Below are 26,827 nucleotides of genomic sequence, written 5' to 3'. Positions count from 1 at the left end.
AACCAATCCATTCATTTGCCCACCTTTTTCTTCCTAATCCCCAGAAAAAGGGGGAAAGGATTCTTCACTCTCTAGATGTGCACAGACAGCTCAGAGTCTATCTAGACAGGGCTAAATCCTTCAAAAAGTCTGATCAATTGCTGGTTAGCTTTGCTACAGGGGCAAAAGGCAAAGCCATCTGCAAGCAAAGCATTTCCAAAATGTATAGCACACTGCATCCATTTTTGCTACAAATAGCATGGAAAGCCTCCCCCCAAGAGGTCAGGACACACTCCACCAGAGCAGCCTCCACCTCAGCGGCTTTCCCCATAGGAGTCCCCACCAGGGACATCCTGGAAGCTGCCACCTGGACATCTGTTTACACTTTTACTAAGCATTACCACCTGCCTCTCTTCTCCAAATCCAGGGTAGGGTTTGCCTCTGCAGTCTTGCAGGGCATCCTAGCCAGCCCCTAGTTTCATTGACTGCCTCCACCCTTTTCCTCAGCTTTGGGAATCAACCCAAATTTGATGACTGCAACAGTGAAACACAAAGAACATAGTACAGTTGTGTGTACAGTTACCATAAATGTAGATGTTCGAGTGTATTCACTGTTGCAGTCCTTCCCCCCCCCCCCCCAGTCCCCCTTTCTTAAATTTCTCCTTTTATTACCATTATAACTTGTTGTTCTCCTTTCCTTTCAAGGGACTTACTGGTATTTATTTTCCACTGATGGGGTTTCATCCACCAGACCCTGGCCTCCTACTTGGGGGCTCCTAACAGGTTAGGGCAAGAAAACTGATGTAATTGCATCGACTGCCCTACTTTATACTACTGACGACCTGACGTCAGTCCTCAAGCAACAGCAACCGACGCAGAAATACTAAGTGTCTGGTATTCAGGCTGGCCGAGGGTTACCCTGGCAGGGATAACCCAAATGTGATGACTGCAACAGTGAATACACTCGAACATCTACATTTATGGTAAGTGTACACAACTGTACTTTCTGAGATCTGTGCATGCAGACATCACATTTAAGGTCCCTGGTTTATGTTCCTACATATGATGTCCCATGCACCAAGAGCAACCAGGCTTAAGCTTTTGTATAGGTGCCGGCGTTCGGGTCGACTGAGGCGGGGAATCCCTCAATAAGAGTACTGCAACATGGAAGAGAAGGCCATCTATGGTTGCAATAAGATTTTACGCAACTATTCTTTGCAGAACTGACAGGTGTCCGTAAAATGAACCTCATACTACATGCATTAAGGCTACTGATCTCGACCTCCTATATTTTTCACAGCTGTAAAACTGTTTTTCAATTCTTTCTGAAGAATTCTTATGCATCCCTCATAAACCTACACCCTCTCCATTTTGTGTGCTATTCTACTCTACAAATTAATTCACAGCAAATGCAGTGCATGGAATTAATGTTTATTTCCATCAATCACTAGAAAACTACTACATTGGATACCCCCCCCCCCCCAGTGCCAACTGTAATGTTGCTTGACAACAGGATTTGCTTTGGTTATTTAAACCAGCCGCCTTTGTCCAGGAGCTGATGGTTTACTGCTTGATATTGTCCCAAAAACCTGTGTAATTCTCGCATTAAGGATCCTTACCATAAGCATAGTACAGTAGTGCAGATATACACACTATAAAAAATGTTGCTTAAAAAAAACTAGATTACAACTGCAGGGTAAGGTACTTCCTTCGTCTCTCTAGTCATGCGCGCATTGTGGTATTACTTCTCTGTATACAGTTAGTTCTCTAGTTTGTCCTGCTACAAGTTTTTTTCACATGGTGTTAGTGTTCTATTTTGTCCTCATCAGACTTGTAGATGGGGTTACACGGTAGCTTTCTGGTATAGTTATACCAATATTTTACTATGTTTGTACTGTGATGAACAAGTATATATTCCCAACCGTTGCCATCAATTTGTATGTGACAGCAGCCATGGTTTTACAGTAAACACCACTGCCACCAATTAATATGTGATGGCACAAACTTTAAATCAGCACTGCTGACCCAAAATACTTTACTAGGGGTAGATAGCCTTAGGACTGCACAATTAAATGTGCACTGCTGCTTCTGGTAATAGCCATCTTGCCACACCCAGAAGAATTTCACACTTGCTGAGCAAAGATAGAAATGTTCTCTTTACAGTGTTGACAAACATGTTTCCAGCCCACTGACTTCCACTGTCATATTGCCAACAATAAGTGAAAAGTTGTCCAGTATTACTTCTGCAAACACACACAGCTTTTCAGACAGGATTAGGATAGCTGTCCAGTACCATTACCCTCTTCACTGTTTAACAGTTATGTTGGCACCAGCTACACCACTCAAGCGCACCAAAAACACAATTACTATTGACTCTTAAAAGAAGCCAACTATTATATATAGGTTTATAGTTTAGTAGTAGACTAACTGCCCTTATGAGCAACTTTAAGCCTAGCCAGTTACCCATTGTGAGAATCAAACCCTGCACCTTGTGACTGTAAGGTAAACACCTTAACCTTTATGCCAGCATCCCACTCCCAGTATTCATAAGGTAGTTACAGCTTTAACAGTAATTCTGTGATAGGTGAAACCCAGCAGCTGAGTTCACATCAGCCAATACACACACACAGTCTTAAAGTAATAAACCACTCATCACAATCATTTAAAATTGAATACAATTAAGCAGTGTTCTTTGCAGTCAAATATACAGTCATAAAATGTTCAAAGAAAATGCAGAATAAATTTGTTTAACAGAGTAAGTGTGATTGAACAAACAAATGGCATATAGAAGAATTTTAACAGCTTATCTGGTATCTTAGTAACAACTAAAGATATACTTCATCTTTTGTCTAATTCTGATTTAGAAGTACAATTAAGTTCACTTCAAAACAAGTTATACCCAGCAGTGCAGTCAGCTTGTACATACTTCAGTAGCAAAGCAGAACTGGTTAACGGTCTTTCTCTTTAAAGAGAGACCAGTGATGTTCATCGTGTTATCCTGCTGCAGTCATCACACTTAGGTTATCCTGTCGTCAGGCGGTCCCGCAGTCGGCCGGAATTCCAAAGTCTTGGTCCGGCGTCGGTTGCTGTCGCTTCTTCCCTGACGTCAGTGCGCCAGGGGTATAAATAATGCAACCAACGCCATTTTCTTCAGTCTTTCTTGCCGTGCGGTGCCCGAAGCAGAAGCAGTTCGCAAGTGCCGGTCGGCCGACTCCTGAGATTTTCGATTTCGAATTTCAGACCGAAGTCTTCTATAAAGCTAAGTACCCCGTTGGGGAAACTTTTCTTGCCTCAGACTGATGTCAGAAAAAGTTAACAATTGTATTTCTTGTAGGAAGCAAATACCTCATAAGGATTTTCATTCTTATTGCATACCTTGCCTAGGCCCAGACCACGACGTCACTACTTGTTGGTTTTGTGCTAGGTTTAATAAGCGTACTATTAAAAGACGCTTTGATTTCGCACAACACTAATTCGGTAGGAAATTTAACTACACCATGCCGTCGGAGCAACCGACTACCGGCGTGCACAAAAAATGCAAGGATAAGGGCCGACAGCCCAGGCCTAGGCCAGATTCCGAGGCCTCGGCTGAGCCGGTCTCCGGTCCTCAGTGAGGCTCTGACGCAGCCCCTGGCTACTGCAGATCTGGAACCCGAGACCGCTACAGAATTTTTGGCGGAATGCACCAGGCCGACGCAGCCATTTAGTTCAGGCCCTTCCGACGACATTGCTACAAAGGACGTCGGTGCTTCAGAAACGCCATCGGTTTCTGAAGGCGTTTTCAAACCGACGACCCTCACCATTAAAACGTTTTCTAAGACGAAGACTCCTACTAAATCTAAAAGGACTGCTCTTCAGTCTCCTGTCCAAGGCCCCATGCCTAAGAAACAGATGCTCAAAATGGCTGAAGATTTTATTTCTTTAATCAGGGGTTCCCAGCCCCCTCCTAACAAAAGGTGTAGACAAGAGGAAGATTATGCATCCTCTGAACAAGTGTCCATTTCTTCAGACTCCTCTGAGGCCAAGATTACTCCTTCTCTCCTTATGAAGATTCTGATGCTGAGGACTCTATTCCCTCAGCTTCGCCTCCTGAAGATTACTCCTTTGGGGAAACTTTACACACTATGAGGGAACATTTTCACTGGGAAGGTCAGGACTACTCTGACTCGAAGAAAAGGCTCAGTTTCTTTTACTCCCCCAGCACAGACCACTTGTCATCCCACCAGTTTTCGACATTGTGGATGATGTTTACTTAGAATCCAGTTTCAACCCAGACACTTTACCTCCTGCTCCGGCTAAGCCTGACAGATATTATAGAGTGCCTGATTCCCACAAATTTCTTTACAAAAGCCTTGTAGCTGATCCAGAGACTATCTCCCAGGGACCCAAGGGGGCTAAGGCTTCTATGGCTAAAAACCCAGTACCTTCTGAGAGAGATTCAGGAGCACTAGACAGGTGGGGGAAAAAGGTTTATACCTCAGCCACACTAGCTATGAGGGCACTGAATTGCCAATTCCACATGCTTAAGTATCAGCAATTCCTAATCTCTCAGTTAAAGCAAAGAATAACCACTCTCCCTCAACAATCTGAATTGAAAGAAGTACAGGATCTGTTACATGCCACTGAGCAGGTGGGCAAACATACCTTACAATGTGGGTTTGATTCTCTGAAGGCCTCCTGCAGAGCAGCTGTCACTGGGTCTGTTATACGTAGGCATGCTTGGTTAAAGGAACAAACTCTGCCTGATCATGTTAAAGCAAAACTACTAGATGCTCCCTTACAGCAGGATGTTCTTTTTGGAGTTAAAGCAGAAGAAGTTATAAAGAAAATGGAGGATAAGGCAAAATCTATGCAGTCAAAGATTTCCTACAGGTACAAACCCCCTCGCTTCAGCAGAAACTGGCCAACAAAAAATTGGTCCTTTCCAGCTTCTGACAGACCACAGAGGGGTAAATATAGACACCCAAGGGGCAGAAGACAACCACAAGCCCAGTATAAACCTCACCAATGGGGCACTACAACTCAGAAGGGAGGAGAAGACAGGTCACAATCCACTAGAAGGCAAACTCAATGACTTGCACCTTATCTGGCCAAGCAATACTCTCTTGACAGCCCCCTTGGGGGGGAAAACTAGCACTTTTTGCAGACAACTGGCACATTGTCAAAAAGAACAAATGGGTCCTAGACATAATTTTACGAGGATACAGATTCCACTTTCACACCTTGCCAATGAAAAGAGGAACGCCAAACCTGCCACAAAATCAATGGGCAGAGGCACAAAAGCAAATTACAGCTCTCATGGACATGAGAGCCATTCAACTGGTACCTACTCGAGAGCAAGGCCAAGGATTCTACTCAAGACTCTTTCTAGTGCCCAGAAAGGACAATGCCTGGAGACCAATTCTGGATCTTTCAATTCTAACCACTTACTTACAAGTACCCAAATTCAAGATGCTAACACTACAGCAGCTACTTCCCATGTTGGGCAAGGAAGCATGGCTAGTAATGTTGGACCTCAAGGAAGCATACCTGCATGTCCCTATCAGACAAAGTTGCAGAAGATACCTCCGTTTCATTGCAGGTTCAACCCATTACCAATTCTCTGCACTGCCCTTTGGCTTATCTACTGCGCCCAGAGTATTCACAAAATGCCTGGCACCAGTAATTGCATACTGCAGACAAAGAGGAATTCAAATATATCCATACCTGGACGACCGCCTCATCCAAGCAGAAAGCAAAGACATATTCTCTTACATCATCTGGCCTTTGTAAAGCATGTACTAAACTGCCTGGGGTACACAGTAAATGAAAAGAAGTCAAAACTAGTACCCTCACAAACAATGACATTCCTGGGTGCCAGCTTGAATACAGCGGCCCAGAAGGCTTATCTTACGCCAGACAAGCAACTACAACTGACGCAATATTTCAAGACAATGGCAACAAAGACCCAATTAACTGCAAGAAAAATTCTGCAGGCCTTGGGCTTCATGGCATCTTGCATACTAATAATACCATTTGCAAAGCTGCATATGAGGAAATTACAGTGGTACCTAAAAAGCGTATGGTCTCAACACAGCCACAGCTTGGACACAATGATATCTCTTATTCCCTGCCTACAACAGGAATTTCTATGGTGGTCACAGGCATGTCACCTCAACAAGGGTCAGCCTTTCACCTTGCCCCCAGCCAGGCAAACTATCACAACAGATGCTTCAGACTACGCCTAGGGGACACACATGGCAGGGCAATGCGTTCAAGGCCTATGGACTGCAGATCAAAGAAATCTGCACATCAATCAGAGATGCTAGCTGTACAGAATGCTCTGACAGCCTTCAAGGATCTATTACATGCGGGACAACTGGCAATAAAGATAGACAACACCACAGTAATGTGGTACATAAACAAACAAGGGGGTACACATTCCTACCCTCTATGCAGGCAAGCAATGATCTTGTGGAACACAGCTCTGGCTTACCAAGTTCAGTTACAAGCTCAGTTCCTGCCAGGACAGAAGAACATATTGGCAGACGACCTCTGCAGAAACATCAAGGATCCCCACGAGTGGAAACTAGATCCACAAATATTTGCAATGATAACTCACAAATGGGGCCTTCCAGACATAGACCTGTTTGCCAGTCCTCAAAACTATCAACTGACAAAATTTTGTACAAGGACATTTCATCATCAAGCTTGGAAAGTGGACGCACTCTCTTTCAGTTGGAAAAACCTGACAGTATATGCCTTCCCTCCATTGTCTCTCCTCACAAAGGTTCTTCTGAAAGTCAAAAAGGAGAAACCACGACTGATTCTCATAGCCCCAGACTGGCCACGCCAGCACTGGTACCCGCTATTGAGAAATATGGCCCACAGCCCACCATGGATAGTGCCTCAAATCCCCTATTTGCTCACACAACAAAACAATCAGATTCTACACAGCCAGCTCAAAACTTTAAATCTGGCTGCATGGCAAATTTACTAAACATCCAACCAGCTCCTCTTTCCCAAGCAGTTTTGGATGTTATTTTGGAAGCCAGGAGACCAAGCACCAGGAAGGCTTATTCGGACAAATGGAAAAGGTTTTGTGCCTGGAACCAAACTAAAGGCCAAGACACAATTCATCCTCACATGCCTCACATTCTACAGTATTTAGCTGAGATGTTGCACAAAGGACTTTCTTTTTCCTCCATTAAAATCCATGCTTCAGCTATTTCAGCTCACTACAACACGGATCCACCTTTATTTTCACATCCTCTTCTAAGGCAGTTCCTCAGAGGGGCAAAAAACATTAGACCACCCAGGAGAGCTCCTACACCAACATGGGACCTCAATTTTGTTCTGGAAAATCTAACGCTACCTCCTTTTGAACCAGCTTTCTCTGCAGATCTTCACTTCCTATCATGGAAGACTGCCCTGCTGCTAGCAATAACTTCTGCTAGAAGAGTCTCAGAGCTACAGGCACTAATGGCAGTGGAACCTTTCCTCATTTTTCATCAAGACAGAGTTTCTCTACGAACTAATCCTTCCTTTATACCTAAGGTGGTTTCCAGTGTGGCTTTAAATCAAACCATCCACTTACCCACCTTCTTCCCAAATCCACAGAACAAAGGTGAGAGACTCCTGCATTCATTCCTTGGGCATTCACAGGCAACTTCGTTACTACTTGGACAAAACTAAGGCTTTCAGAAAATATGACCAACTCTTTGTATCCTATGCTACAGCTTCTCAAGGGAAGGCTATATCAAAGCAAACCATTTCTAAATGGATAGGTCATTGCATACGTTTCTGCTATACCCATCATGGGAAACCAGTCCCTGCTACCATTAGGTCCCACTCTACCAGGGCAACAGCTTCTTCTACAGCCTTTCTCAGGGGGTTCCAACCAAGGAGATTTTAGAAGCTGCAACTTGGAGTTCAGTACACACCTTTACCAGACACTATCACTTACCTCTTTACTCTAAGACTAGGGCGGGCTTCGCCACTGCAGTTCTGCAGGGCCTTATAGCCTCCACTAACCCTATCTGATACCTCTCCCCTTCCTTAGCTTTGGGATTCAACCCAAGTGTGATGACTGCAGCAGGGTAACACGATGAACATAGTACAGTTTTGTACCTACCATAAATGCAGCTGTTCGAGTGTACACCCTGCTGCAGTCCAGGTTACCCTCCCTCCATCCCCTCTGATCTACTAGCTTATTCTCTTCAATGCCTTACTGATGTATTTGCTTATAGCTGAAGGGATTTTGTGTTTGTGCAGAGGTTACTCCTTTTGGTACTAATTTCTGACCACCTTTTTTGGGGGCACCTGACATCTGGGGCAAGAAAAACTGAAGAAAATGGCGTCGGTTGCATTATTTATACCCCTGGTGCACTGACGTCAGGGAAGAGGCAACAGCAACCGACGCCGGACCAAGACTTTGGAATTCCGGCCGACTGCGGGACCGCCTGACGACAGGATAACCCAAGTGTGATGACTGCAGCAGGGTGAACACTCGAACATCTACATTTATGGTAGGTACAAAACTGTACTTTATACATATTCTCTGTTTTGTTTAAAATGTATGTATTTACATTTTGTTGAAGGGTTAGGTCTGCTGGGTCAAGTCCATTTTCAGAGGAGCCAGAGAAGAGTAGAACAGAAAGTAATGTACTAAATTCAATGCAACAGTTTTATAATCCATACTACTGAGTGTATTGTAGTTCAACAGAAAAATAAAATCCTTGGATAATATACTATGTATAACAAAAACTATTGCATGTCAGTCCATAAACATATGTAGCAGTGCATTACTCAAATGTTTGAAACAGTCATGAATCTTTAGAACAGATTGTAATAATTTTTCAGTGTTTGTGGTTAGGTACATTGGACTGCACTGCTGAGTAAGAATAGATGCATAGGTCTGTCTGACAAACCTGAAAAGGATACATGGTTTTAAATAGACTGTATATACATTACTTGATTCAACTATTACAAAGAAATTTAATTTTAAAGTGGCAGAATGAAATGTTAGTTAAGAGATGGTACACATTTGTATGCATAGTTGGACAGATGCCCTTCTGTTCATACGCTGCTGTATCCATAACATCAGGGAGTTTACCTTTGGTGAACTCTCGTACGTCCGGCCATTATACAAACGTTAAATGCTACAGCTAGGGTGCGTGCGACGTCCTGCATGTCTGTTTTGGATGTTGGCCGTAAACTGACGTCTGGTATAAAGCAGACAGCAGCACGCACCTTCTTCAGAACTTTTCTGCTGCCTCTGTTACTGCTAGTGTCAGTCGTTGCTTTTTTGGGAAAAGTGATTTTATTATTTGTTTGCTAATGCTTTGGGCTCATGTTAGGTAGGAAGGGCAAGTGTAGGTGTGGAAGGCAAATTCCACGTAAGGACCTGCATGAGCTCTGCCTGTTTTGCTTAGGCCAAGAAAGTGACCAAACCAGCTATAGTATTTGTCAGGCCTTCATCCCCAAAACACTTTGAAGCCTCTTAGCAGCATTGAAACTACCTATGGAATCAGAGGCTTAAACTGTTAGCATCTTGTATGGATCCGATGTCTGGTTCCGCAGATGAGCCTCCAGTCAAGAAAGCAAAAAAGTCTAGTCCTGAACCGACTGCTGCACCCTTCACTCCAGCCATACCTCTCGAGGCCAGTGAAAGCAGGGTCCGAACAAGAGTCCGCGGATCTTCCTTTGGCAGATAGCCTGGAGGAAGCTGATATAACACCCAAGGTCACTTCCTGGAGGGATTTGCAGGTGTCTGATTCGATCGTCAAGGGGGGACCTAAGCTCCTAATTTCTGAGGGTCCACGTAGGGTCTCTCAGATTGTTGTGCGAGAAGATATAGCCTCTAATGTTGTGGAGTGCCATCCAGCGTCCGGTCCTCCTACCCTTCATTGTATCTCCTATTCTTCATCTTCAGAGTAACATAAAAAGAGAAAACAAAAGACTAAGCATATTTCTCAGCCCTGGTCTACCCCTTCCATCCAACATCCTCGAGATTGGCAGACCTTCACACAAGGCCTTCTAAACGCCTTCCTGGCATTACGTCAGGCCCCAACTCTGGCCCAGGCCCCTTCAGCCTCTACCCGTAAGGGACCTGCTCCCAAAATCTATTCTGGAGAAGAGGATTCATCAAGTGATGAATCCCTGACTTATTCCTCCCAAATTACTTCTCCTCTGGGTTATGCCTCCCCTGAGGAGGAGTCCAACGGCCCAGACTCCCCAGGAGAGGACTTCACCTTTGGTGGACCACTAAACAAATGCAGAATTTCTTCAAGTGGGACAGCAGTCAGGTCACCGAGACCCAAAAGAGGTATTGTGAGCTACTCCAATTGGAGTCTCCTAGCCCCTCTGCTATACCCCCCCCGTACACCCTGCTTTCCTGGCTGCTTTAAAAAATACTGGTCCGCAGCCCCCTGCACCCAAATGCCCAGATAGATTCTGTAAGGTCCCTGATGAAGCAAAATTCCTGTACAAAACCCCATCCGCAGACCCTTCAGTTATTACTGTGGCTGCTGGTAAAACTTCTGAATTATTTCCTTCCACCTCTCTACTACCCTCAGATAAAGAGGCAGATTGATTGAGCATCTGGGGAAAAAAGTTTGTACCTCTGCCACCCTGGCAGTAAGAGCCATCAACTACCAAATACATATGGCCAAATACTTTTTGGCTCTGATGGCAGATGTGGTGAAACAATTGGGGGAGATCCCTGACTCTCAGTGAAGGTCAAGATGTCCACTCTTTCGAATTCCTGCACCCAAGTAACCAAACACTCCATTAAGTGTAGTTATTATGCTGTAGAAGCTTCATCCAGGGCTGCCGTCTTTGGATCCATCATCAGGAGATACTCTTGACTTAAATTGCAGCCCCTTCCTGATGATATCAAATCTAAACTTTTGGACGCTCCTCTAGACAATAAAGACTTGTTTGGTACAGCTGCTGCTGACCTTCAAGGCCCTCCAGACTAAAGGTAAGGAAATGCAAGAACGGAGACATATTTTTGTCTCCTCAGTTCCACATTTTCAAAGGAATTACCCTGCCAAAACCTCCTTTGTGAGAACCTCAACTAGGAAAATGCCAGCTAAGACCAGAAAGTACCACAGGAAACAGCCCCCTTCTAGGTCTGTTCCCTCCAATCCATCTAAACAGTCCTTTCAGGGGAAGCCCAGTAGCCTATGAGTACCAGGTTCTTCACCCAGACACCCCCCGTTCCATGCGCCTCTCCCTCCATGCTTGGAAGCAGGTTACCCTGGGCTCTTGGGTCTTATCTATCATATAAAGCAGGGGTACTTCATGACTTGGGAGGCCAGACCTACTCCCAAAGGCATTCCTCAACCCCCCCCGAGACCAATTAACAAACTTCCCTCAGTCCTGCAGGAACTTCTTGCTCAGAGAACAATTCAGGAAGTCCCTTCACCTGCAAGACGAAAAGGGTTTTATTCAGGAATTTTCCTGGTCCCCAGAAAGGAAGGTCCCTGTAGTCCTATCCTGGACCTATCACACCTCAACACCTTCCTCTGGGTTACCTCCTTTTGGATGCTTTCTCTACCTACTCTTCTGTCCCTGATCATTTCACAGGCCTTCTTGGTATCCTTGGATTTAAAGGATACCTACTTACACATCCCAATCCATCCACTCCTCAGAAATTTCCTCCCCTTCTCAGTGGATTTTGCACACTTTCAGTTCTGTGCTTTACCATTTGGTCTCTCTGTGGCCCCAAGAGTATTTACAAAATGTCTGGCTCCAGTCATGGCCTTTGACAGGACAAAGTGAATACAACTTTTCCCCTACCTCGACGACATCCTCATTCAGGCTACATCAAGTACCATGGCCTTACAACACCTGGACCTCACCATTTCCCTCTTAACAGATCTGGGATGGGGTTTATTGTAAACCTCAAAAAAATCTTCTCTGATACTCATACAGGATCAGGTGTTCCTGGGATGTCTGATTCTGACAAGGGAGATGATGGCATGTCTTCCCTCAGAAAAAGTTATGATGCTCACTTCTTACTTTTGGGAAATTCTTCCTCTCAAAGCCATCTCAGCCAGGGGATTCCTCAGAAGCCTAGGATTCATGGCCTTGACCATCCCCATGGTACCTCTGGCAAAGGCTTCACATGAGGAAATTCCAGTGATATTTGCGAACAGTCTGGAAGCAACAGCTACATCCCCTAGAGTTCATGATCCCATGCTTCCATGCCTAGGCAGGGAACTGAAGTGGTGGATAACTCCGATTCAGTCAAATCCCGGCCTGCCCTTACAGCCAATGTCCCCCAACCAGGATCTCTTTACAGATGCATCAGAGACAAGGTGGGGTGCAACCTTAGGGGAATGGAGATTGAGGAGCACACAGACTCTCACTCAACAGAAAATACCACATCAGTATCAAGGAAATTAGAGCCTTGATATTGGCCTTGATAATCTTCAAAGATCAGCTTCTACCAGGCACTCTGAGGTGGTACACAGACAATACAGTACTGTGGTACATCAACAAATGGGGGGGAGGGACAAGGTCCTACCTCCTGTGTAGGCTAGCACTGCAGGCTTGGGAAATTGTCCTGAAAAAACAGATCCTGCTCCAAGCGATATACATCCCTTCTGCAGACAATGTGATGACAAACTCATTAAGCAGGGCCATGACCCTGCCAAATGAATGGATGCTGAACAGGGACGTGTTTCTGGACCTGGTCCATCAATGGGGTATTCTAGATGTGGATCTCTTTGCTTCCCCCATGAATAGGCAGCTCCCAACCTTCTGCTCCACGTCACGACACCCAGAAGCATGGAAGGTGGATGCTGCCCCGGTCCCATGGAAGGGGATGTATGCTTGTGCATTCCACCCTTCCCTCTCATACAGAGAGTTCTACTGAAAATTCAGAAGGAACAGGCTCAAATCTTGCTAGAGACTCCCTATTGGCCAAGGCAGCATCGGTTCCTCCTGTTAGTACATCTAGCCAAGGGCAATCACCACAAATTACCCCAACGAATGGACCTGCTCATACAGGAGATGAGAACACTCATACACCCCCCAGCTGTCCACAATAAATCTTACACTGTGGGTGATAGGGTGCCAATTCTCTTCAGACACCTATACACAGAGGCCGTGCTTCAGGTTTTGCAGGAGGCCAGGAAACTACCAGGAAGTCTTGCTTGTCTAAGTGGAACAGATTTTCTATATAGTGTCAGAAAAATAACTTACAGCCACTGACAGCAGAGCCCCCAGTGTCTTGTCTTACATCTGTGACCTAATGAAGTCTGGACGATCCTACTCCTCCATTAAAACCCATTTATCTGCCATCTCAGCATGCCTGCCACTGGTACCACATTTGGCTTCAAGGTTAGAAGTCGAACTCTCTTTGAAAGGGGGCACTACATCCCAGGCCACCAAGGAAGCCCATTCCACCTTCTTGGGATCCTAATTTTGTTCTAGAAAAAATGACTGTCCCACCCTTTGAACCAGCCAAAGACTGCTCCCTCCAACAAGATTATACTCCTGGTGGCCATCACTTCAGCCAGAAGGGTTTCTGAGCTCCAGACCCTTATAGCCTCACCCATTTCATGGACTTCCACAAGGAACAGAGTATGTATACGTACTAACCCAACTTTCATGCCTAAAGTAGTCAATGAACTGTCCTTGAAGCAGGCTATCAGCCTGTCAACTTTTTTCCCATCTCCACAAAACCCGACAGAAAAGATACTTCACTCCTTAGATGTACATAGACAGCTCAGGTATTTGGCCAAAACCAAATCCATCTGGAAGTCTGACAGGCCTTTCATCTCAACACCCAAGAGCCTTGGGACACCCTGTTTCCAAGCAAAGCATATCCTCTTGAATATCTAAAACCATCTCCTTCTGTTACATAACCCAGGGTAGGTTGCTCCCCTCTCCTGTAAAGGCATAGTCAACTAGGGCAGTGTCCTTCTCAGGGGCATTCTGTAAAGGTTTGGACACAGCTTTTATTCTCGAAGCAGCTACATGGTCCTCTCTACACACATTCACTAAGCACTACAAATTGGGCATTGTCTCTAGAGCCAGAGCAGGATTTGCCAGAGCCATCCTTCATGGGTTTGTGGAAAGTGCTTTTGGTCCTCCACCCTTTTCTTAGGACAGGAGCTGTTGCACTCTCCCTGATGTTATGGACACAGCAGCATATGAATAGAATGACATAGTATTGTTGTGTAAGAACTTACCATAACTTTAGCTGTCCTTATCCTTCTATATGCTGCTGTATAGTTTCCCACCCAGCCTTTCCTCTCACACTTGCCTGACTTCTGGAGTACCCACTCCGTAGCTGCTGATTCTGGTGGCATTCAGTTCTGAAGAAGGTGCGTGATGATGTCTGCTTTATACCCAATGTCTGTTTATGACCAATGTCCAAAAGAGAGATGCGGGACATCGCGTACACCCTAGCGGTAGCATTTTACTTTTGTATAATGGCCAGACATATGAGAGTTCACCAGAGGCAAAAACTCCCTGATGTTATGGATACAGCAGCATATAGAAGAGAAGGGCATCTAAAGTTATGGTAAGTTCTTGCACAACAATACTTTCTTTTTATATTTAGACCAAAATATTGTAGTGGTGGTAGTAGTGTGGTGTATTTTGCAAGTTTGTTTAAAGTTATCAAAGTTGTCAATTTTACATAGTTGTTGAGGCATGGAGTTTCAGTCTTTAGAAAAAGAATCTGTTGCTCTGCCTCCGTCTTTTACTAGTTCTGTGGATTTGAAGTAAATATTTATTATCGGAGCTGATTGGGCTTGTGGATTATTAAGAAAATAAATAAAGGGTAGGGCACTTGTTTCTTTTTTGTCTGAAGGTCATGTAGACAATTTCATTTGACAGATAATTGAGTTTAAGTGTAGCACGTGGTGTGTGATGATAATGGGTTTATTGCAGCACATTTAACAATTTTACAGCAAGTCAATTCCATTATTTGATAGGTGGTTTGGTCAACTTTACCTATAGTGTTACATTCATATAGTAGTCCAGGCATCAAGAGATAGTGTTTTCTAATAAGATTTGTGTCACTGGGGGTAGAGTCTGTAAATTCAGTTTAGAGCACTCCTTTTTTTTACGAATATAATTAGAAGCAAAACTTGCATGAACACTGAAATTAAGTTTAATTGTAGTGCCAAGGTATTTGCATTGGTTGACATTTTTGATGTCGGTATCTTTTATCTGAACTGGTTTTAAGTAGGGCCTGAGTATCAAATATGTATATATTTTTTATTATTCTGAGAATGATACAAGATTCTCCTAACCATCTTAAAATTTTTTTAGTGTGTGGCATTTGCTGAATTATGGTAGTGTTTTTTGCACTACGCATTATTGTTGAATTACCTGTATGCTGTAGGAGTCTAAGCACTTGTGTGAATATATGGGCTTCATTAGTCAATATATTGAAGAGTCAGGATTCAAGAATTGTGCCTTGGGGTACAGCTAAATTAGATTGGAAAGTATATGATGAATTATTTTGCTGGTTCACTGCTTGTATCCTGTCTTTCAAATAAGTGGAAAGCAAATGTGGGATAAGTGAGCAGAATCCTATGTTGTCTAGTTTCTGTTAGGATATTGTGATTAACTTCATCAAAACTATAAAATAAATCTAAAAACATATTAGCTTTAGTGTGCCATTTATCACACAACATGGCAGTGGAGTTGACTATTTCAACTATTGCAGTGTAAGTACTTAGTCTGGAGTAGAAAGTATACTGCAATTTTCCAAGTGTGTTGTGTGAGGATAAATCTGCAACAAGAATGGATAAATATCTCTTAGGGATGCTAGATAGTCAGCTTAGGATAAAAAATGGTCTTTGATTTACAATGTTGTGCTTATCACCAGTCTTGAATAGTGTTATGACTTTGGAGTGTTTACAGATAGTTGGGAAAATGCCTTCCTGTATACTTCAGTTTATAACTGTTAGTGATTAAGAAATTACTTTTAATTATTTTAACTGGAGGTGGACCATCAACTGATGATCAGTGGCCTTTCATTTTGTGAAATTTTCTAGTGGATTCAACTGTTACTAACTGGAGTGAGAATTTTGTTGTTTCCTTGACCTGGTTAGTAGGTACAGTGATCTGTGATGCAATAAAAGTTTGACATATCAATCAATGATGGATTTGAAAAGGGTGGAAAAACATTTGCAGTATACTGACTACAGGAGAGGTCTAAGGGGTGAAACTTAGTGTGCGTAGTATATTTATCTTTTTGCTATAAAATGTTTCAGAAAGTTTGTTTTTGTTACTGTATTGCAGTTTGTTAATGGTCTTCATCTGATGTTGTTAATCTTCATTCATTCATTAATGATGGGTATTGGTTCCGTCCTCAGAACCAAGTCGGCCATTATAACAAGCTTGTGCCAGCCAAAAACTCTCTAGCTAAATTTACTCATAGTGCCCCTGTCTCTCACTTCAGATCTTGTTTGCCATGTAGCGTATCAAGATGCATCAGGACAGCTCTCAGGCTAAGTGGTTTAGAATTTATAATTCAACTTAGATAATTTTTCTCTACTTTGAGATTTTTCTACCTTAATATTAGTCATTTATAGTTTGATTACTCTTACTATCTGTTGAGTGACCTCTTTTCTGTTTCTTTACCAGATTTTGGTATTTCTTCGTGCCATTGCTGGTACAAGCCTCCCTTACCTCTGTGGTAATCTCTAATACCATTGTGGTATTCCCTCCTTCCCTCCTTCCCTTTAGCCATTGGGTATGTCTTCATTACCGTTGTTGTTAATTAAAAAAATAATCAGTCCTTCCTTTTCATGACTGTGTGTGTGTGTGCCTGCTTTTTGTATACTGTTATTCTGACAGGGTCTTTCCTTCATTGCTAACGTGTTACTTGAGTTGTTGATAATGGCTGATAAGGAGACAATAGGCTTTAAGCAATGTGATCAGTGTGGCAGGAAAATGCTGAATTCTGACAGATATGTCTTTTTTTTTTGTCTTGGGGTACATCACTTGAAAGTTCAACCCCCATGTGACTTATGTAAGGGCTTTAGCGACCACACACTGATTGAGAGGAAGAATAAATTAACACTGAAAGGTCTCCTAAAAACCCCTTTCTCGGAGGCTTTATCTGAGGCAGAGGGCAAAACCCCTCCTAAGAAGGAACATAAAAAGAGGAGTCTATCTGTACCGTCCTCTCCATATACCAGTGAGACTAAATCGGTTAAGTCCCCATGGAACCGAAGGCAAAACATCCTAAATTGACTTCTGCAATCTCAGCGTCGGGGCCTCTAACCCCTTCTACAGTGCTGTCCTCGATTATAGAACCGTCCAAGACTTCAACTCCTATGGTACCAACCTCTACTACGGTACCGATGCCCCTCTCGGCACCAAAGACAGTCTCCCCATTTCAGGTCACTGCCCCTCCCTCCTACACAACCTGCTGGTCCTTTGACCATGGTGCTAAAGGGAGAAATCTTACCTTGGACCTGATACTCCTCAACGGTAGATCCCTTTTTTGGACAACAATTGAGTCCTTTTATAGAATGCCTTCATTCTCCGCCTTGGGATGTCAACCCTTTCCTCCAGGAGTCTTTCAGAATTCTACATAGTGAGAATCATGGATCAGCTCCTGGTGGCCATAGGAATTTCAACTCCTCCTAAATCCTCCCTCCCACCTGGACCCCAAGAGTTTTCTCCACAGACTCTGACATATATTTCTCCTTTGACCTCCTTGGAAGTATCAGAGCCCTCAACACTGACCCCTATCCCGGTACCAGCTTCTTCGGTTCCATTGGTAGATCTTACCATGGCTCCAGAACCTACCCTGTGGTCCTTGACTGTATTGTAGCTAACCCATCCTCAGGATCTTGACTGGTCTGCTGGTACCGTGACCCCTAGTATAGCGCCTATTTTTTTCTACGGTGCCGTCTACTACGGTTCTGGTTATCTTGGTGGCACCAAGCCCTCTCGTGGCTCCTCCTTTGGGAGTGGGCTCATCTGAGTGGGGTGTGACCCCAGTTCTGAGGTTGTCTTTCTTGGTTTTGGGCTCCCATCCCTCTTTGGGTGGGCCTGCTTTCCAGGTGATGGAGAGGGCACTTGCCCTCAGCAGGCTCACAGCTGGTTCCTTCGGCACCAGAATGCCACATATACCTGTCCTCTGAACCACAGCTGACACAGTCCACTGCTCTGGTACATCGTGCATAGGAACCTCAAGATACCCTTCCACAGGGCACCCACTCTTAGGAGTCCTCTTCAGAGGCCCGCACCAAGGAGGTACCCCATAAGAGATTGTGCAAGAGGAAGCACGTGGATTCCCCTGAAGAATCCCTTACTGAAGATGCAGATTACTATGTGGGGGAAGGGTCCCCATGGTTGCCCCATGAAGATGTCTCCTATGGAGATGTACTAAAAATTTTAAAGCAGTGGGGAGACTGCAAGCGCACTAACCCTTCCTCTGAGGAGTCTGTATTCTTGCAGGTTTTCCGTGCTCGACCCTCTACTTCCTGGGTGATCGCGCCTGCAGATTATCTAGTTCAGCTCATCATGCACTGAGCTTGGAGGAATCCTTACAACGTTGAATCTGTCCCCCGGAGACCAGACAAAATTCTCTCCCTTCCAGGGCATCACACCCATTGATCCAAAAGCTTACCAGTAAATGCTATGGTGGTGGCAGCAGCCGCTAGGAAAGAACTTGCTGAGGAGAGTTCTACTATCCATCCTCGAAACAGGGAGTCTCAGGTGATGGTCTGATTAGGGAAGTAGGTATATGGTTCATTGATCTTTGCCATTCGGTCCTTGAATTACTTGGCACATTTTACCCGTCTCCAGAGAGACCTGATCGCGGAACTCTCACACACACTAGCAGTAGTAGTATCTGATGAGGTATGTGACAAAGTTGCCTCACAGCTTGCCACCATACAGTCTATATCTAACTCATCCATGTGGTTGGTTTCTCATACTACCAAAGGGGCGGCTAGAGTAGCGGGTGCAGGTGTTATGAGACATCATGCCTGGATGCGCCTATGTGATTTTGCGAACGCTTTTAAGTCTTTCTTTCTCACTGCTCCTGTGGAAACTTTCTCTCTGTTTGCCCCAAAGGTATAAGACATAGCCAGGTGTGAAAAGGACGGCAAGACGCTGTCTGCCATAGGCATTCGTTTTTCCACCCCCCCCCCCCCCAACGATCCTTCTCTAGGAATCAGAGGAGTGGAAAGATGTGGTACAGGAAAGCCCAGGTTCCTTTTCGTGCAACACATGGAGAGTTTTCCCCCGGGACAGAGGGGGGAACTCATCAGGAAGATGCCCCTTTAGAGACAGAGGGGGTCCGTATAATCAGGGATCTAGAGAGACTTTCTCTGGACAACCCTATCAGTGCTCATGAAGAACAGCCTGATTGCTTACCTCTGGAAACAGCCGGGGGGACAATTCTTTTTGCACCACCTTGCCCTGGCAGTCCATAACAACAGATTCTTGGGTGCAGATGATAATTACCAGAGGTTATCACATCCCTTTCGATTCTTTCCCAAAGCTGCAAAGGCAAATTTCCGACTTCCCATCCAGTCAACGGGAAGCAGTAACTCAAGAAATACAAAAGCTGCTTCTAAAAAGAGTCATCCAAACAGTCCCACCAGGCCAGATAGAATCCGGATTTTACTCAAAGTTCTTTTTAGTGCCAAAAAAGACAGGGGACTGGAGGCCAACTTTGGACCTCAGCATCATAAACAAGTTTGTCAGACAGACAAAATTCCGGATGGTCACGGTTCAGTCTATCCTTCCATTTGTGGAGAAAGACGATTGGATGTGCTCGACAGAGCTCCAGGATGCGTATTACCACATAAAAATGGACAAACGCTCCAAGAGATTCCTCTGCTTCTGGCTGGGAGCTAGTCACTACCAATTCCGAGTGCTGCCTTTTGGTCTATCTACGGCCCCCAGAGTGTTCCACCAAATGTATGGCAGCGGTAACAGCTCACTTGAGACTGCGAGGATTCCGGGTGTTTCCCTATGTAGACGATTGGCTCCTTACCGCCCCTACCAAGTGTTTGCAGATTACACCCTTACATTACACCCTAAAGCTAGCAAGATCCTTGGGGATCTCAATAAACAAAGAAAGGTCCAAATTAACTCCTTCTCAAAATCTGGAATTCATAGAAGCAACTTTCGACATTGTCTTGCCTAGTCGCCCTTCCACTTCACAGGTTACAAAGACTAAGGTCTCAATTCCAGATGATACTCTCTCAGGACAAGGTTTCAGATCATGCAGTCCTTCAGCTACTAGGTCAATGGCAGCACTGATTACTATTGTTCCCCTAGCAAGACTATACATGAGATACCTACGATGGCTCTTAGCAGCACAATGGTTCCCTCTAACTCATCCTATGTCCTTTCAGATCTGCATAACAAATTGATGCAAACAAGACTTAATTTGCTGGATGAAGCCAGAAAAAGACCTATCAAGTCGTACCTTCTTCCCCTCTCAGCCCAAGGCCATAGTAACCACGGACACTTCCCTGATGGGGTGGGGGGTGGGGCATTTCCAGAGAAAGACATTCTAAGGCACTTGGGTCCCCCATGGAGGCCAACCTGCATGTCGGTGTTCTAGAACTGAGGGCAGTGCCTCTTGCATTTCAATCTATCCTCCTATCAGGGACAATTGCTATCCAGTCGGACAACATGTCCGTAGTCTGGTATATCAACAAACAAGGGGGAACCAAATCCTACCCATTGTGTCGAGAAGCCATGAGAATTTGGCAATGGGCGATATCTTCCAACCACTTTCTAATAGCAGCACACATTCCTGGGGATTCCAGCGTAATTGCAGACAAGCTGAGCAGATGCAGTCTCCTGCCTCACGAGTGGTCCCTCAACCCTGTCATAGCAATGAAGATCTTCAGTCGCTGGGGCCAGCCTTGCTGTGATCTATTCATGTCCCCTGCAAACCACAAATGCAGCAGCTACTTTGCGTTGATCTCCCCTCAGGGAGAATCCTCGAGGGACGCTCTAATACATGATTGGCTAGCAGGACTTCTTTATGCCTTTCCCCTCTTCCTCTGATCCTGCAATTCCTAAGAAAGCTCTTCGTTGGAGAGTAATCCTCATTGCTTCCTATTGAACCTGACAAGTTTGGTTTCTTTTCCTTTGGCCTCACCTGCTCCACCAACTGTGGAGTCTGGATCCAACTCCAGAATTGCTATCGCACCCACAAGAGTTGAGCCATCCGAACATATCAACTCTCAAGCTGACAGCTTGATTCCTCCACTTCCAGTAATTGCCACGCAGAATAATTTATCCTCCCCTGTACGAAACATTCTTCTGGCTTCCCACAAACCATTCACCAGGAAACTTTATCTTAGCAAATGGAGAAGATTCATAATTTGGTCTCGAGAGAAAAAACTTGACCCCCTCTCGGCTCTAGTGAGTTCTGTACTGGACTATTTTTCAAACAACCTCCATTCGGGAGCAGCAGCTTCCACTATTTGAATACACCTGGTGGCCATCTCAAACTTCCATAATGGCTTTCAGGACTCATTCTTGATATCTCACCATCTCTGTGAAACCTTTTTGAAAGGTGTCACTCGCATTAGACCACCCTTCAAAGAGCCAGTTGAACCTTGGAATGTGACATTGGTGCTACAGTCCTTGACTCGTACACCCTTCGAGTCTGCTGCCACTTGTGATATGAAATTTTTGTCCTGGAAAACTCTATTATTGGTAACTATTACCTCATGCAATGTGAATATCTGAACTACGAGCTTTATTACATAAAACGTCCTTACATGGTTTTCCATAAAGACGGAGTATCACTCTGGACTAATCCCTCCTCCTTACCCAAAGTTATTTCAGATTTGACTATTAGTCAGACAATTGACCTGCCAGTCTTCTTTCCCAATTTTTCTAATAAAGGAGAATATTGCCTGCATTTGTTTGATGTGCATAGACAATTACATTTCTACTTGGACAGCACTAAATCACTACAGAAATATGACCAATTATTTGTATCCTTCTCAGGACCAAAATTGGGAAAATCTGTTTCTAAAGCAACTTTAGCTAAATGGCTGAGAGATTGTATTTCCTTTATCTACCAACAAAACAACATTTTTCTACCAACTAAGATCAAAGAGCATACAACCAAATCAGTTGCGACATCTATTGCTTTCCATTCAAGAGCTTCCTTGGATGACATTTGTGTAGCAGCAACATGGGCTATTCCTCATGCCTTTATCACTCATTACAAGTTGGACTTGGTCTCCAGGGGGAGAGCATCCTTTGGTTCAGTGGTGCTCAGGAATATCCTTCTATAGGGCCTCCTATGACATAAAGTAGCTAGGGACTCTGTCCCATCAGTAATGAATGAATGAAGTTTAACAACATCAGATAAAGAAGTTATGTTCTTACCATAATATTCCATCTGTGTTATTCTTCATTCATTCATTACATCCCACCCGCCTACCCCCTCCAAAAGACTCCTGGAGGTTTGGATTTGGTCCAGGCTCCGTGATAATGAATTTGCTCAGCTAAAGCCTTTGCTTTCTTTCTTACGGGCAAACTCGATCTGAGGTGACAGAGAGAGGGGCACACTATGGGTAAGCTTAGCTCGAATTTTTTGGCTGGTGGGTGCTTGTTAACAGCTGCCTCTGTTTCGAGGATGGAACTGATAACCATCACTAATGAATGAATGAAGATCAACAACACAAATGGAACGTTATGGTAAAAACATAACTTTTTTTTTACTAGCCTTAAATGTTTTTCGAAGTGGTTTTCAGGTGTTTTGTAAGTAGTGGTTGAGTGCATATCACCTGTGGATTTATGTTTACTATGTTGCATCGTTACTTTTCATTAAAATTCTGTTTGCAGAATCTGTCCAAAGGAGATATAAATTCTTAATTCTGATGTGTCCTGCAAGTTGCAAAGATGTATTTGTTATCTAGTGACAAGGTAAAAGTACTGAAAGATGAACAGCTTCATCTATGGTGTTTGCATATTTGAGAGCAAATCAGTTAGCAGTAGACAGATGCTGAATTATGCAGTTTATATGGAGTTTGTTCCAATTTGAGTACTTGGGTGATTTGACAAATTTCACCTTATTACAGTAAAAAGTTATTATGAGTGAAAAATTTGTATGCTGATTGCATAGCTCAATCAGAATACTTATGGTAAATATGAAAGTTATGTACTTACCATAATGATCTATCCTTTCTTTTCAGTACGATGTATGGGTCTTTCAGCCACCGCTCCAATCTGATCCAGCAATTTAGTGCTCCACCCTTGAGCCCTTTAAGAATCTTTCCTTCCCGTAATGTCCTTGTCCTCCCCACCATCAAGTTAGACACCTAAAGCGTAAGCCTGTGATTTGCACTGCCTTGGACTTGAGGAAAAAGCCACAATCCTTCAGGTCTTTAGACTAGCAGGGGGAAGGAGGGTGGGTTGTCATATCAGACAGACTGGAGTGGAAGAATCTGTCATCGTACTACGTAGATAACTTTCACATTCTATTCAGTCTATCCAATTTTACGTATGGGTCAAAATCCCCATCTACATATATCACTTGCAGTCACTGGCACTGGAGAAACTAAGCTGATAAGTTCATTTTGGGAATATCTGGGTAAACCCCCTGGAGGGTTGGTTGACTAGATCTGGAAGCAGATTGAAGAACCAAGGGGGCTCCTTCAAGTGAGGCTTGAGATGGGGAACCAGATTTTTCTGGGCCAAAATGGGGCTATGAGTTTGACAGTGGTCCTGCACCATAAGGCTTTCTGAGGACATTTGGTCATTGAGTAAGTGAGGGATAATCATAAAGTAACATAAGGGACTTGGAGATAAGACAAGAGCATCCCTGGGTGGCTCTCCCAGATGGGGAGCTATGGCAAAATAGCTGCTGCATTTTGTTTTCTGGGGAGTTGCAAAGAGCGCACAACAGGGAGTGCTCAAGCGATTGAATGTCTTCTTGACAATGTCTGTATTGAAGAAACACCTGTGAGGCAGAAGGAGATCCCTGATGAGCCTATTCACAAATTCACTGAGCCACCTTAGGAATGTGTGTGGCTCTCGGAAAACAGTGAGAGGCCATTGCACAATGCAACACCCTCATGGCCTCGCTACATAATGGGTAAAATCTGGTTCCCACTTGCATGTTTCAATGCATTACAACGTCTTTCTCAATACTAGTAAAGTTGGTTACTCTGTCCTCTGCTGGAAAATATGAAATAAAATAAATGGCAATTTGCTGCTAGGTTTTGTCTCCGTTTTGATGTGCTGGATTCTGTTGCTGTGTTTTTAGCCTTTCTCCATGCACTGAGTTATTTGCATGGTGTGTTGTTCCATATTTCTACTCACTCTTGAGTTAATATTACATGTTCTTTTTGTGTGAGTCTTGAATGAACATTATTATAGCGTTAGCAGAGCTTTTCTTCAATTGGTTTTCTATAAATATATGTCAAGTATGAATGATCAAAGTCGTGGCTCACAGTTAAAACTAAAAACCTAACACTGACATTGCCACTATTAAAAGTGAACTTCAGACTCTGCCCATTTTTGTTCAAAACTGTTTGTAAAGAACCCATTTCTTCCTGTTATTTTAGGGCCATATAAAAATAAATTTTACAAAGTGTTTCATGTTTAAATGCAGACAGTTTAAATGAATACTATTCTTTCAAAAATTATATGAATAAATTTGCTTGAAGTGGTTAAGATAGCTTCCATCACTGTACCTTTGTTCATGTTGGTAGCCTGTTCGATTAAACAAATAATACTAAGCTTCAAAACAATACTTAAATCCAGACTAGCATAAATCCTGTAACTTGGCCAGTCATTGACTACTGATGTACTGTGTCAGTAGTGAGTATAAAATGTATAGCTTGAAACTTCAGAATACTTGCTTTGTTTGTGTGCATACTAGTCTGTGACTTTTCTTTGAGCTTTCTGCTGGTCCATATTTCAAAGAAAGCTTTTGTAGTATACTTTGTGATATTCACTTCCACGTGATGTGTTTACACAAAAATGCTGTGGTATCTCTAACCTTGGGTAACAGGGAGCATATTTTTGTAATGCCACATGCAAACTAGCTATTTTAGTACCTTTTGATAACTGCTTATAAAGGTTTTATAAGTGTAAATTTTTCTCGTTTTACTGTTGCTTACTTTATGCAGAGCTGACTTGTACTGCATTTGAGTAAATACCCCACAAATTGATGACTGTTGTTACTGTGCCTTTTTTCCCTCTGTTTTTTTAATAGCGTGCTACTCGTTCTCAGGAGGAATTGCGTGATGACAGAATTTTCCTTATGGAGAGGAATCGACATGAGGAGATCATCAGTAGAGACATGGAATATCACATGGATCCAAGGCACAATGGTGAGGATACCTGGACTAGCTTAAGCTCATCTCGAGAGTCCAATGCATCCAGTCAGGAGCATTTGAACTATGCTCCTAGGCCAGGTCATCCTGCTTCTAGTTTAAATAAAACTGGTCCCGGACGCTGGAAAATGCCAGTACCAAGTCAGCCTACACCAGTTGCTGTCTCTCAGCCTATAAGGACAGATCTCCCTCCCCCTCCACCACCACCACCTGTGCTCTATCCGGCAGATTTTGATAACATCCACGCAGATTTACCCCTGCCACCCCCTCCCCATCCCAATCAGTTATCAGTACAGATGCCACCCTCTTCTTCACAGGCTACTGCAGCAGCAGACAGAAAAAAAAGGGAGGATCAGCAACGTTGGTATGAGAAGGAAAAGTTGCGCCTAGAAGAAGAGAGGGAGAGGAAAAGGAGAGAGCAGGAGAGAAAGCTTGGTCAGTTGCGTAGTCAGGCAGCAGTTCCTGCTCAGCCACTGTATCCAGTGCCACCTGTACAACAGGTTAGGCCTGAAAAACCTGCTGCTTTGCCAAGACCCCCAGACACTGTCATTCGGGAGCTGCTGCCCCAGCAGCAGCCTCGCACCATTGAGCGCCGTGATCTGCAGTATATTACAATCAGTAAAGAAGAACTGTCTTCAGGTGACAGTCTTTCACCTGATCCTTGGAAGCGTGATGCCAAGGAGAAACTAGAGAAGCAGCAGCAGATGCACATTGTGGACATGTTAAGCAAAGAAATTCATGAACTACAAACTAAGTCTGATCGTACATCTGAGGATACGGATCGTTTACGTAAACTCATGCTGGAATGGCAGTTCCAGAAACGTCTGCAGGAATCAAAGCAGCAAGATGATGATGATGACGATGATGAAGAGGAAGATGATGATGTAGATACTATGCTGAGACAAAGACTAGAAGCAGAAAGAAGGGCACGGGTAAGTCGATGTTGACAGCTAAGTTCATTTATTTGTGCAGTTATGTTTTAGAGTAATATCTGACTGTGACTCTGTCTTACTTACTGCAAATCATTGAACAGATTTATTTTTGTTTGTTTTATTAAGTCACCATCTTTTTACTGGTATTCTCAGTAGTGATAGAAGTGATGCAGGGGCATATGGGAAGCTCAAGAAGTGGGTCAAACATTTGCTTATGATTACTGCTGGATTTGTTTCAAGAGAGAAAAGTAGAGTAAGAGTGTAAATGAAGTCCATATTATCATTTCCCTTGGTAACTTTCTCTTATATCCATTAGTATTGAAGCTGCCATTTACTAGAGTCAGACCTCCTTTGCCCCATGCAGGGTTTAGGATGAGACACCTTTATGCTTTTCTCCTTTCCTGCTACAGAAAAGCTGTCTGACAGCATCAATAATATCACCACCGTATGGATCAGAAGTTTGCCATTGGTTCCAAAAGGCATACATGTGTGTGTGTCTGTGGGTGCATGTGGGTGCGGGGGTGTAGGTGTGTGTGTGTGCGTGTGTGTGTGTGTATGTGCATGTGTGTGTGTGCGCGTGCATGTGTGTGGGTGCGTGTGTAAGATTATATAGAT

General features: G+C 43.8%; 1 protein-coding gene across 12 annotated transcripts in view; it reads left to right on the top strand.

The window, feature by feature from the left end:
* AFDN (afadin, adherens junction formation factor) overlaps window positions 1–26,827 on the top strand; it is a 3,286,836-nt gene that overhangs the window by 2,872,223 nt on the left and 387,786 nt on the right. For all 12 annotated transcript variants that reach the window (XM_044063225.1, XM_044063199.1, XM_044063191.1 and 9 more), the window contains one exon: window positions 25,160–26,212. In XM_044063225.1, the coding sequence (XP_043919160.1) occupies window positions 25,160–26,212 (1,053 nt within the window). The remainder of the gene's footprint in view (window positions 1–25,159; window positions 26,213–26,827) is intronic.

Source organism: Protopterus annectens, chromosome 1.part0, assembly GCF_019279795.1.
Source record: "Protopterus annectens isolate FY-2018-M chromosome 1.part0, PAN1.0, whole genome shotgun sequence".
Lineage (NCBI taxonomy): Eukaryota > Metazoa > Chordata > Ceratodontiformes > Protopteridae > Protopterus > Protopterus annectens.
Note: the sequence above shows the minus strand (reverse complement) of the source record. Positions and strands in the feature narration are given on the sequence as shown.